The 12,172-nt window shown below is 41.0% G+C and overlaps 1 protein-coding gene across 2 annotated transcripts in view; it reads left to right on the forward strand.

The window, feature by feature from the left end:
- Positions 1-2,973: 2,973 nt before the first annotated feature.
- Positions 2,974-12,172, forward strand: part of LOC136867224 (kelch-like protein 5) — a 213,783-nt gene continuing 204,584 nt past the window's right edge. For both annotated transcript variants that reach the window (XM_067144361.2, XM_067144362.2), the window contains exons 1-2: positions 2,974-3,120; positions 5,120-5,178. In XM_067144361.2, the coding sequence (XP_067000462.1) occupies positions 5,123-5,178 (56 nt within the window). In that variant the 5' untranslated portion in view covers positions 2,974-3,120; positions 5,120-5,122. The remainder of the gene's footprint in view (positions 3,121-5,119; positions 5,179-12,172) is intronic.

Here is a 12,172-nt window from a genome sequence, read left to right on the forward strand (position 1 = left end):
CCACATGGCACGTCCCAGTTGGCGAATAGGGGGATCCTAAACGACTTGCCAGCGGACTTGAGGGAAATAACATACCTCTCGCGGACCAAACACACAACCCCCTGTGGGTGGGGACGCAGACGAAGAATACACCCACGGTATCCCCTGCCTGTCGTAAGAAGCGACTCAACCATGCCACTACTTGTGATTAGTATCACCACGGGTCGCTTATACTTGCGCGTAGTACCACTATGTTAGGAACACAGTAGGTTTGTGATTCGTAGCAACAGAGTGCGTTGGCGGCTTTTACAGTACCTGTGATTCATACCCCTATATGAGCAACACCCTGGGATTAGCGACACCATGGTCCTGCCTTGCCTATGCTTAGTGCACTATGTGAGGAACACCACGGGATAGTGCGGGTCCCTGTGGTTAGTCCACTTATGTGAGGAACGCCGTAGATTTGCGTTGCTTGTATAGGTTTGCGTTGGCTGTAAATAGCGCCGCAGTGTGCGAAACACCACAGGAGCCACCGCCACTGCTTGTTTGGTCTCGCTCGTGCTGTGGTAGAGTGAATATTTTACTTATCGTGATAGTTTATTTATTGAACATGGAGACATCAAATAAACTACAACAGCAAATGAAGGAGATGGCAAAATTATTTGAAAGTCAAATAAATACTGAAGACCATCTTAGAGGTAGAATGAAAACCTGTCACTTGGGTTTCCAGAACTGAAGCCTACACTGACAAAATAGAAACACTGAATTCTTGGAACAGCATTTTAAAGAAATTTATTCCAGAATTCGAAGCAAAACCCGTAGGTGAGAAGAATATTCTAGGCGAGTATGATAATTTTCTTTTTTTGCTAGTGGCTTTACGTCGCACCGACACAGATAGGTCTTATGGCGACGATGGGATAGGAAAGGGCTAGGAGTTGGAAGGAATCGGCCGTGGCCTTAATTAAGATACAGTCCCAGCATTTGCCTGGTGTGAAATGGGAAACAACGGAAAACCATCTTCAGGGCTGCCGACGGTAGGATGCGAACCCACTATCTCCCGGATGAAAGCTCACACCTGCGCGCTTCTAACCGCACGGCCAACCCACCCGGTATGTATTATAAAACGTTTACTACTCTTATATGGAAATATCTAATACTGTACCCATAAAAATTCTATAATCGTTTACATTTACAAGTGCCATTGATTAATTATATGGCTATATTAGGGAATTACAGCTCAGCTGGGAAACACTTGTTGAGTCTTGTGTCGTGTCCCGTTGTTTCTTCTTTTATGAAGCCGAGCAATTCGTAAAATGACGACTTTGACATGCGCAGGTAACTGAAAAATTTACTTTAATCCTCATTTATATCGTCAAACAATGCATAATATAATCCTGTAGTCAGTCGAGAAACTGTTTCCGCATTTTCCTCTCTCTTCGGTTTTTCCTTTTTAATAGAAGAGCAAAAAGAAGAAGTTCTTCGCAGGACGCCTTTCTCTCAACTGACTATTCCCCGGTATGAACCGAGCAATTATTCACAAGTTGCGCTGGATAATTGGTTAATCGATAATCATTTCCCTCTATATTAAATTATGAATTAGGCCTACATGCTGGGTCTCCTTCCCCTTCCTGAAGTATTGCAGGGAATAGCAGCAGTCATTGACTAATGATAGGAATACTCCTGAGCTGAGAAGGGTTCTGTCTCTTACTTACACAGCATTAGTGATATTTCGTGTTATAAACAGATTTCTTATTGTTTGAAGAGCAGTAGTATGTTGTGCGATTTCTTAACAGAACTTACCGGTATCTTGCCAATTTTCATGGTCGCAACACCAGTTAACATGTTTACAAGGCAAGATTTATAAATGGGTCCCGTGGGAACGGGCCTAGGGTGCTCATTTTTGAAGGGCGCAATTTTCACCGAAATTTAACTTATTTTTGATATTCTCTAAATGTATACTATTTCAATGTTAATGTAACTAGGTAGGCAATAAGTTACAGTAATTAAATATATTTTAGTTATAATGAAATGAAATGTCGTATGGCTTTAAGTGCCGGGATATCCCAGGACGGGTTCGGCTCGCCAGGTGCAGGTCTTCCTGTTTGACTCCCGTAGGCGACCTGCGAGTCATGATGAGGATGAAATTATGATGAAGACAACACATACACCCAGCCCCCGTGCCGTAGGAATTAACCAATTAAGGTTAAAATCCCCGACCCGGTCGGGAATCGAACCCGGGCCCCTCTGAACCGAAGGCCAGTACGCTGACCGTTCAGCCAACGAGTCGGACAGTTATAATTATAGTCAGTAAATGAATGTCCTCCCTGGAGCACTTTTAATCTATTACCGGTCCCGTTATTAGGTATGCTTAGTCATTCTGGTGAGAGTAGGTTATATCTACCTCTTTGTCTTGTTTCTTGATACAGGGTCGGGGGATGAGGTGAGATTAAATTATATGGCGTGGTTTTATGGCCGGATGCCCTTCCTGTCACCACCTCAGTTGAGGAACTAATGAAGATTAAATGAATGATGGTGAATGAAATTGGGTAAGGAGATGAAGGACATGTGGTTTATTGATAGGAAATGTCCCGGCATTTGCCAGGAAAACATTCTCAGAACAGCCGACATGCGACTGTGGGATTCGAACCCCACTCTTCTTCCCCTGATGAAGAGGTTCGCAAGAGCGGCCACTCCGCTCGGTGGCAAGAGAAAAGTGTCTGTTTAATGGAGATCAGCGATGTAGAAGCTGTTTGTATTCTAGGTGGAAACAGTTTTTAATATAGATTACTTAGTAAACTGTTTTTTAGCATACGCGATTTTTTATGCAGTCTGAACTTACTTGTTATTGTCAACGTAACCAATCCCAAGGAAAAAATTAATACCGTTAGTTTCTTTCACTCTGACAAGTTGGTAGAACTGCTATTCTTTGTGATGTAAACAGCTGCAGCACCTTGCTGTGTGCTTGCCGTTCTGTATCAGTAATGACATTTTGAATTCAGGCCTGTCACTGCTTGTTTGTTGCGTTTGTGACGTGCATAACTTTTTCTTAAAATCCGTTAGAAGAGAAAATACTGATATTCATTTACTTCAGTTTAATTCATCAATTTTGTGTGACTTTACATTCTTCCAAACACTGTTCCGGTGAGATGTTTTCTTCCCTTCGTTCCTTGACAGTAAACGTTGATGTCATAGCTCTAAGTGGAATTTCTGTTTTTCTATGTCAAGAAAAAATGAGTAGACCTAAATGTTGGAATCTGATATAATTGGATTTTATTTTATATTCAGTAATACCGTACTTATTATTACACTAGAATCGAATCTTTAATGCTTCTGTTGATAGGTTGCATTTTGGTATAGTTGTCACGAGGTTTGGATATTCTTCTTAATTTATTTGGGATTAATAACCTGTATATACATCGTATAGTAATAGAAATTTAACTCTAATTTGGTTACCAAAATGTGACTGTTTCAATTTAAACTCGTTTATATTTTGAACCTTTTATAAATAAAGGGCAACATCTTGATTAAAATATTTAGTTATTATTAAAGATTTATTAAACATACTGTGTGCTTAAGTATTACAGATCCTTCAACATTTTTATAATTTGTATAGAATTTCAAGGAATTAGATCTAAACTGACAAGTAAAAAATACAATATTATTTACATATCCTCTATGGATACAGAATCTGTGGTGGAAACCATGAACGGCCACTTTGTTGTACACGTGATGGATAGCAAGTTTTTATTGTTTCCATTTGTAGGTATTCATGCCTGGCATCTGAAAGAAGTCTGGGTCCACCACCCTGTCCTGAATGCATAGGACTATATCATATGCTGCAGTAAATCCCAAGTTGAAACTCACTGCCTTAATAAAGAAATCTGTGCCTGATAGCAAATACGCTAGCCTGGTTCAAGTAGTTTTGGATAACTGGAGTGCTCTTTTAATTTAGGTAGCTTTCACTGATTCCAGTCTTCTCAGATTTGCAGGGTAAAATAACAATGGCGTGTGGCCTCCGGAGAGGCCTGTTGCAGGTCTTTCAAGGTGATACCGTACAGCATTATCTTGCCTGCAGCCCGCGTCATGTGATTCCACTCTGATCTTACTTGTACAGTATTTGATATTCTATCAGTAATGTCGTTTTCAATGTTGATGGTTTCAAAAATCTTCAGGTTTTTAAAAGTACTTGCTGGCCTGTCTGTGCCGGAATTTGATCTTACAGTCTTCAACACAGGACAAGCTTCTAACCAGCTGTGCTATATGACCGACTCATTCCCAACTTGGCATTTATGATATAACTAATATTGGCTTGCCAGTGTTCTCGCCAATTCTTATCGTTGATCACTCTCATCAATTTCATCCCTGTTAGATCTACATCCTGATCATAAATAAGGTATTGTAATTGAACGGCCTGCTTTTATTAAACTACATGCAATCTCGGTCACCACTGAGGTAAAACTTCTTTCACCCTTCCTGGTATAATTGAATTGATCTTTTTAAATGTAGAGGTTACTTGAAGTGAGCTTTCATCCTTAATTGTTTACTGCTGTTGTGTGTTAGCACAGGCAGCTTCCTGCAGAGTTGGCCTGAAATCAATAATTTCAGTCTCATCCACAAATTTAAGCCTTTCTAGGTTAATTACAGTTACATACATCAATTCTGACACCACAACTACACTTGCTATCAGACTGACTTCACTCAACCTGTCAGTTTTTTTTTTTTTTTACTGACGATGTAGGGACCATAGCTGTCTTTTCCCCTCATGATATTTCTCAATTAATTTGCCAATACTGAAAAGCAGTAGGGCCTAACTATAACAGTTTCATGTTGAGTGAAAGTATGTGATGTCATTGATAGTGATTAGTCTGTTAGATGGTGATGATGACATTAAGCCTTGAAAAGACCCCTAGGTCTTATTCAATGTTAGATACAAAAACCTGCACCAGACCTTCCTGGAGGCCACACATAATCAATCAGTCCTTAAATCTTGAAAAACAGTTCATTTCTAATGAATGTGTGAGTCTTCCTGTAGCCTGTCAAGAATTCAATTTTCACATTTGGATGATTTTAGTGCTTTACTGTATTGTTAGATGTGATATTTTCTTATCTGTTACTAATTGTAATTCATTATTTTTTGTAGACTATGTCCAGTCCAAACAGAGAACGGAGAATGGTTTCTCCTGAAGAGCAAAGTAGCAGGTAAAACATTTCTACAGTTTCCTGATCCGTTTATAAATACTTTTTTATCTTGAGAGTGGTTAGTGTACTTAGAATAAGAATTGGCTGAAAATATGAAGTAGATATTTACTTTTCATTATTTGGAAGAATATTCTTGCATACCGTACATTTCTTGGAAGAATATTATGTTTTAATGGTCACCATTTACGTATAATGCCCATTCTAGCCCATGTTGGGGATTGATCTTGAATTGAGTAAGGATCAGTCTTAACCCAGCATGGAACATAATGGGCTTAAAGAAGATAGTCTTAAAAATTGGCACCCTCAGTGTTGGAAGCATGGCAGCTAGGGGTAAAGAGCTAGCAGACTTCATGAAAAGAAGGACAATAAGTATGGTACGTGTGCAAGAAGTCGGATGGAAGGGACAAGGCCAGGGAACTGGGTGATGGATGCAAACTTGACTACAGTAAAACCAATATAAAAGGTAGAAACAGCGTAGGAATTGTCCTCGATAAGGAATGGACAGTACACCTGGTATGATTAAGAAGGAGAAATAACAGGGCTGTGAGGGTGATTTCGGGTAGAGGATCCCCCATTTACCTCGTGCGCCTGCGCTTCACAGGTCGGTTGTGACATTGAAGAGAAGGAAGAATTTTAGAAAGCCTTGGATCAGGAATTAGGACAAATAGCAATGGAGAAGAGATTTTTATTGGGAGGAGACTTGAATGGCCATGTTGGCAGTAGCCAGTGTTCTCCCTAGGATCTTTTTAATATATTTGTACAGACTGCCCGGCTAACATAACCTAGATATGTGCTAGTTACATAACATTAATACATATTTGAGGCATTGGGTGCTCCAAATTATAATGTAAATACTGTAAAACAGTTTATTTAAATTATGAATTATCATTGTCATCATAATTGCATCAATTTCATTGGAGTTTAAATGTTTAGCTCAACTATCGCTTAGTGTCATGCACAAGCAGTGTCTGGATTGGCATTGAATCACATGCAAGCTTTCTATTCTGCATGACATCACAAACCCATATGGCAACAGAGTGGTAAGCCCCGGTGTTGCATGATTATGAATGAGCGGCAGAACACTGGAAGTTCAAAGTGCTCTGTTATGTCATATTCATGATAATAACACAAAAATAATTCAGTTTTGCAGTTAATGTATACCCGTCTGATATTATTGTTAATGCCCTGAGGGGAATAAATTGAAATTTTATCAGAATTTTTTATGGAGTATTCCCCGCCTGGCTACTCATTCCTACCACCCAACTGACGAAAATGTCTGGGGAGAACACTGGCAGTAGCAGACAAGGAATAGAGAGATTAACAAAAGACTGGAACATAGGACTGTAGAATATGGAGGTGGGAGAGTATCATTGACTTTGCAGTTGCAAGTGACTTGATAATGATACTTTCTACAAGAAAAAAAACCAGGTCAATACATTATCTATAAAAGGGGAAGGCCGTACGCCGGCCCCGTGGTGTAGGGGTAGCGTCCCTGGCTCTCACCCGGAGGCCCTGGGTTCGATTCCCGGCCAAATCAGGGATTTTTACCTGGACCTGAGGGCTGGTTCGAGGTCCACTCAGCCTACGTGATTAGAATTGAGGAGCTATCTGATGGTGAGATAGTGGCCCCGGTCTAGAAAGCCAAGAATAACGGCCGAGAGGATTCGTCGTGCTGACCATACGACACCTACTAATCTGCAGGCCTTCAGGCTGAGCAGCGTCGCTTGGTAGGCCAAAGCCCTTCAAGGGCTGTAGTGCCATGGGGTTTTTGGTTTTTAACTATCAGGTAGAGATAGAGAACTGTAACGTTAGAAAAGGCGCGAGTGTGGTTTCCCAGCACTGGCCTGTGATAATAGAATGTGAGATGAAGGTGAGAAGAAAGGTCAACAGCTGATCAAATTCAGTTTGGGGTGCTGGGTGGGGAATGTTACAGAATCCTTGCTTCCAAAAGAGTTTCATCTGTGGTTCAGCCAGCGAGCCAACATTGTGAAAAATGTACTACCACAATTTATTTTGGAATACTGTAATTGTAGAAGTAAAAATATCGCCCTTCCACATAATGAGGTTGATTTCAAAACTATTGGTGTTTTGAACATTTCTGGGAGCAAATTCCTGAATATAAACTTATTCATGACCAGAGCAGACAATTTTCTGAACATCTCTATCGTTATCACTTTTGTTTAATACTCCTTTCGTCTTTCAGTCTCATACCTTTCCATCCTGCACTTTTTAGTTACTGACGAGTACTCCCACAGTGAATTTTGTGAAGCGGCTTCCGTATGAATTAGAATTTCTACATGAGAGATATCTCCATCTGTCGGCGCTGAACATCTTATTGAAGGAACAGTCCCTGGCTTCAATTTTGGACCTTGTAGCTTTTCTGTAGGCATCAACATTTTCAGAAGTTGCGTTTCATCATAATCTGTATTTTTAAAATGCACTGAATATACGGTAGCTCCCTTACCAGGAGAAAAATATTTCCACTTGCAAAATTGTACCCAACTGCTAAACCTATGAGGCAACAATAGAAATCTACAGAAATGTATCTTTTTCTCTATAGTTTGTTTCTATTTATGTGTTGTTACAGCCATCCACACTACAGATAGGCATTTCGACAAACAGTCATCACATTTAGTTATAATAAACAACACTTCAAACAAATGGAAGTGTGTCAGTGCATGTATTGTAACAATCAACTGGACTGAGCGGTTAGCTCACTCAGCACTCACAGCGCAGTGATGTCAGAGCTACTTGTGTTTTCTTGGTTTCCCTGCCTGCGGAGCAGCGCACAGGAAAAGCAAATATATAGTTGAACACTGTCCGATAAACTCTTTGATTTTGAGGCAATTTTACTTTTTTGTTTTGATCTCCTTTAGGGTGGAACAATGGTGGTCAGATAGAGGGAGATGGAAAGGTGCCACAAACATCCCAACCCAGCTGGAGATGGATGATGGTGATCATGATTAGTATAATGTACTTCTGACATAAAGAAAGTAAACAGCAAGTGTCTATCAGTCAGTCAATCAATCCCACCGATCTGCATTTAGGGCATTGATCCAGGCAGCAGATTTCCTATCAATTGGTTATCTAGTCTTTTCTTAAATCATTTCAAAGAATTGGGAAATTAATCGACCACCTTCTTGGTAAATTACTTCAATCCCTAACTCCTCTTCCTATAAATGAATATATGCTCCAATTTTTCCTCTTGAATTTCAACTTTATCTTCATGTTGTGATCTTTTCCTACTTTTAAAAACACAACTCTAACTTATTTGTCTACTGGCATTCTGCGCATCTCTCCACTGTCAGCTTGGAACATAACGCTTACATTAAAGCAATAAAAGTAAACTTCCACGTGTTTAATACTATATATTTGCTTTAAGAAAATTAATTATTTGTAGAACATGTTTCATTTCTTAGGAACATCTTCAGCTACATAACATTGCTTAGATGAAGTTACATAGAATTTTGTTCTTCTCAAAAAACCGTCTTTAAATAATACCTTCATTATGCTTAAAACAGAACTCATTTAAAAAGATAAAAATAATTTAAATTATGTGGGGAGGGTTGAGTGGGGCAGTGAAATGGGAAGGGAAGATGGATCTACTTATGTTCTAACCTAATTTAAGACAATTTCCTCTTCACTTAAATAGATGTTAAAAATCAGTTAGTATACAGCACTTCTGTTCATATGTGATGTGTATGTTTTTCTTAGTTGTTCATTTTAAAAAAAGCTTTTGTAAAGGACTTTTTCATGTCGATGTTACTTCTTAATTAAAAGACTGTCCTCTTCAGCTGCTCTTCTTTATCAAAGTCAATATTGTCGTTTGATTTAATTTGGTGAAAATGGGTCTCTTGAACCTTTCTTTATCAAGGGATCCTCCGAAGCTCATTGCTGTGTTATTTATGCTATAAAAAAGCTTTCTCCAGAGTCTTGTTATGTCGCTGACCTACTGTGTCCTTGGAGGGGTCTAGCAGCAAAAGATAAAAATAATTTAAATATGTATGGAGGGTTGATTGGGGCAGTGAAATGGGAAGGGAAGAGTGACCTACTTATGTTCTAACCTAATTTAAAACAATTTCCTATTCACTTAAATAGATGTAAAAAATTCGTTACTATACAGCACTTTTGTTCACGTGATGTGTCTGAAAGACCTTCACCTTGCTTCTTGAGTCTGTCATACTCGATTGACATCATTTATTCCCATTACAATGCAGTAAGTTCCTTTTCACACCTTCTGGAGCTTGAGAGAAAAGCCCCTCTTCCTTACGGGGTTATACAGCCTCCCTGCCTCATTCTCATGATTTCTGGTGGTGTCCGCTCATTGGTCGTACCGTGCGTCCAATCTGTTGCTCAAAATCTCTGGTCAGGGCAGGATGGTCCTCAGTTCGGCCTAATACAGGAACCACCAGAAGGTGCAGCTCTCTTCCAAATGGTGTCCTTACTGGTGCAGGTTCCATGGCCTCGTGCATGGCAGACTGGTTGGTAAGTCAAGGGGAACAGAGGAAGGTGACAATCCCTGTCCCTGTGGGTTTCCATCCAGGCGCCACGGCTTCAGTTTCCCTCTAACTCCACGACGGTCCTTCGGCAGGGAACTTCGTGCTCACACTCCCTCCTGGAACAGAACTTTTGGATAACGTATTCGGGACAGGACGTTGACCTGCAGAATGCGCATTATATCGCGGAGGCCCACCTTGAGCTTTCTCTGTCCATTTTCCACCTTCTTTCGAGCTTCCGTCTACATCTCAGTCTTCTTCTGGTCATCTTCCATCTTCTTCTGATTTCTGGTCCCATTAGGCATGTGGAAATTAGCGCAAGAGGAAACTTAATCATTTAAATGCGTGTGTACTCACTGTAAACAGATGTTCTGGAATGCTCCCGGCAGCAGTCAAAACCTTCTGTCTTGTTCTGGCCATCCTCCATCTCCTTCTGGCCATCTTTTTGTAATCTTCCAGCTTCTTCTGGTTGTCTTCCATCCCCTTCTGGCCATCTTCCTTCTTCTGACTGTCTTTCATCTCTCCTGGCTTTCTGCTTTCAGTTTTCTTCCATTTTATAGCCTTCTTTAAACTTCTCTTTCATTATCTTCTGGCTTTCTTCCATTTTTTTCATCTCAAAGATCATATGTAACTGAGCCTTCGTTTTTGTGTGACTTCTGGTCTCAATACGCACGCAGAAATTACCACAAGAAGAAACTTAATGATTTAAATGTGTGTGTGAATTTACTATACACAGATATTCTCGAATGCTCCCAGCGGTGTTCGTAACCCACAGTGTCTGGTCTGCTGATTCATGCTGATTACAATATGTCACTTACAGGGTCTAATCCAACTTCTGACATCTTTATTACAAATAAAACATAGTCTGTTTTACCGATCTAATTCTAGGATGGCCCAATAAGTACACATATATCTGCTCACAAAATTCTATTCAACCATGAATGACCAGACTCCACGCAGCCTGGATGGGCAATAATCCTTATTAACAGGCTACTTTTCACTTTCATTCGCATGTTCTGCTCCTTTGCCTCACTCAACTGCACACAGGGGTCTGCTGACTCCTGCACCCCCCCCCCCCAACATCACACCGATGACTGTTCCTAGGTTTGACTCCAGAAAATGTCCAGTAATTCACACAGTCAACACAGTAGCTCACGTGGCCACTCTATACAGGGAACTACTTAACACTGACAACTGAACAGCAGTCACATAACAATAACAACTCAACAGTACTTGCCAGCACCAGAACTTCGTACAGCAACAACAGTTAACATGGCTCCAATTCTGTTCGCAACAGCTGTTCCGCATACTGATTCCAAGATGATCCTCAGTCCGCAGTAGTACACACACACACACAATACTGTACTCCAAGGCTGTACACACAGACAGTACTCCGCTCCATATGTGACGATACCTTGACTCTGGCAGAACACAGATGACAACCAGCTCTACTGCCATCAAGCTCCAGTCTCTCGCTGCACGTTGGTACACAGACCGTACTCCAACATGACGATACTCTGACACTGTTGGGACACTGACGGCAACCAGCACTACCGCCCCAATCTAGCTACTGAACTCTAACGCCGACAGGTGGAGCCCTCGTCACAAACTTGACCCTCCAGCACTACAACAACTCCTCATTCAGACTCCGGTGGGACACTGGTGGCAGCCACCACTGCTGTCGCCCCAGTCCAGTGTCTGATCTTCAACACTGACTTACTTTATTTTTACGGGGGGCCCCTGTAGCCCGCTCCCCCGCCGTGACCATCGACTCAATCTACATGGCCTCCAACATGCTATTAATTTCTAAGAAGAAAAGAGATAGCTGGGTAGAGTGGGAAGTGATACAAGGAGTACCTGCCTGTTTCCATGTCAGACACGTTACCAGGCGAGATTGTGTTAGGTATATGGTGTTGAAGTATGGTATTGAAGGGTCAGGGAAAAACCACATAGCCAGAAAGAAGAAAGAGCCTACATGTAAAACCTGACATCTTTTGATAGCACATGCAAGGATGTGGGCTGGATAAAGACCAGAGGTTGTGTTAGTTAGGAATATGTGTCATGCAATCATAACCATTTACCTAGCTTTTGTCAATTATTATGGGGGATCAGTTCTACTTGTCACTGCCTGGTGCGGCTCGGGTCCGCTGGCGTCTGGGCTTTGGGCCACAGTTTAGTCCCTTGGTCCAGCAGCCAGCAGTCCCTGGTGCCAAGTCTCCTTTTAAGGAGGAGGGGAGTATTGCCAAGCCTTACTTATTGTAAGGGGCATCTTCTTTTTCGCCTGATGACGTCCCTTCTTTGCGGTGTTGGTGTCACACACTTGTCTCTGTAAATATGTACACATATATACACACATCCTATTATATATACATTATTACTTTTCTTCTGTAGAGTGCAGGCCGCTTTTCCGCTCTCGTGTCCTGTAGAACAAGTACAAGTACAACAAGTAAATTAATAGTTAAATGGTATTAGCAGGGGCGGGCTTTTCGTCCACTCCT

The sequence above is a fragment of the Anabrus simplex genome, chromosome 3, assembly GCF_040414725.1.
Source record: "Anabrus simplex isolate iqAnaSimp1 chromosome 3, ASM4041472v1, whole genome shotgun sequence".
Classification (NCBI taxonomy): Eukaryota; Metazoa; Arthropoda; class Insecta; order Orthoptera; family Tettigoniidae; genus Anabrus; species Anabrus simplex.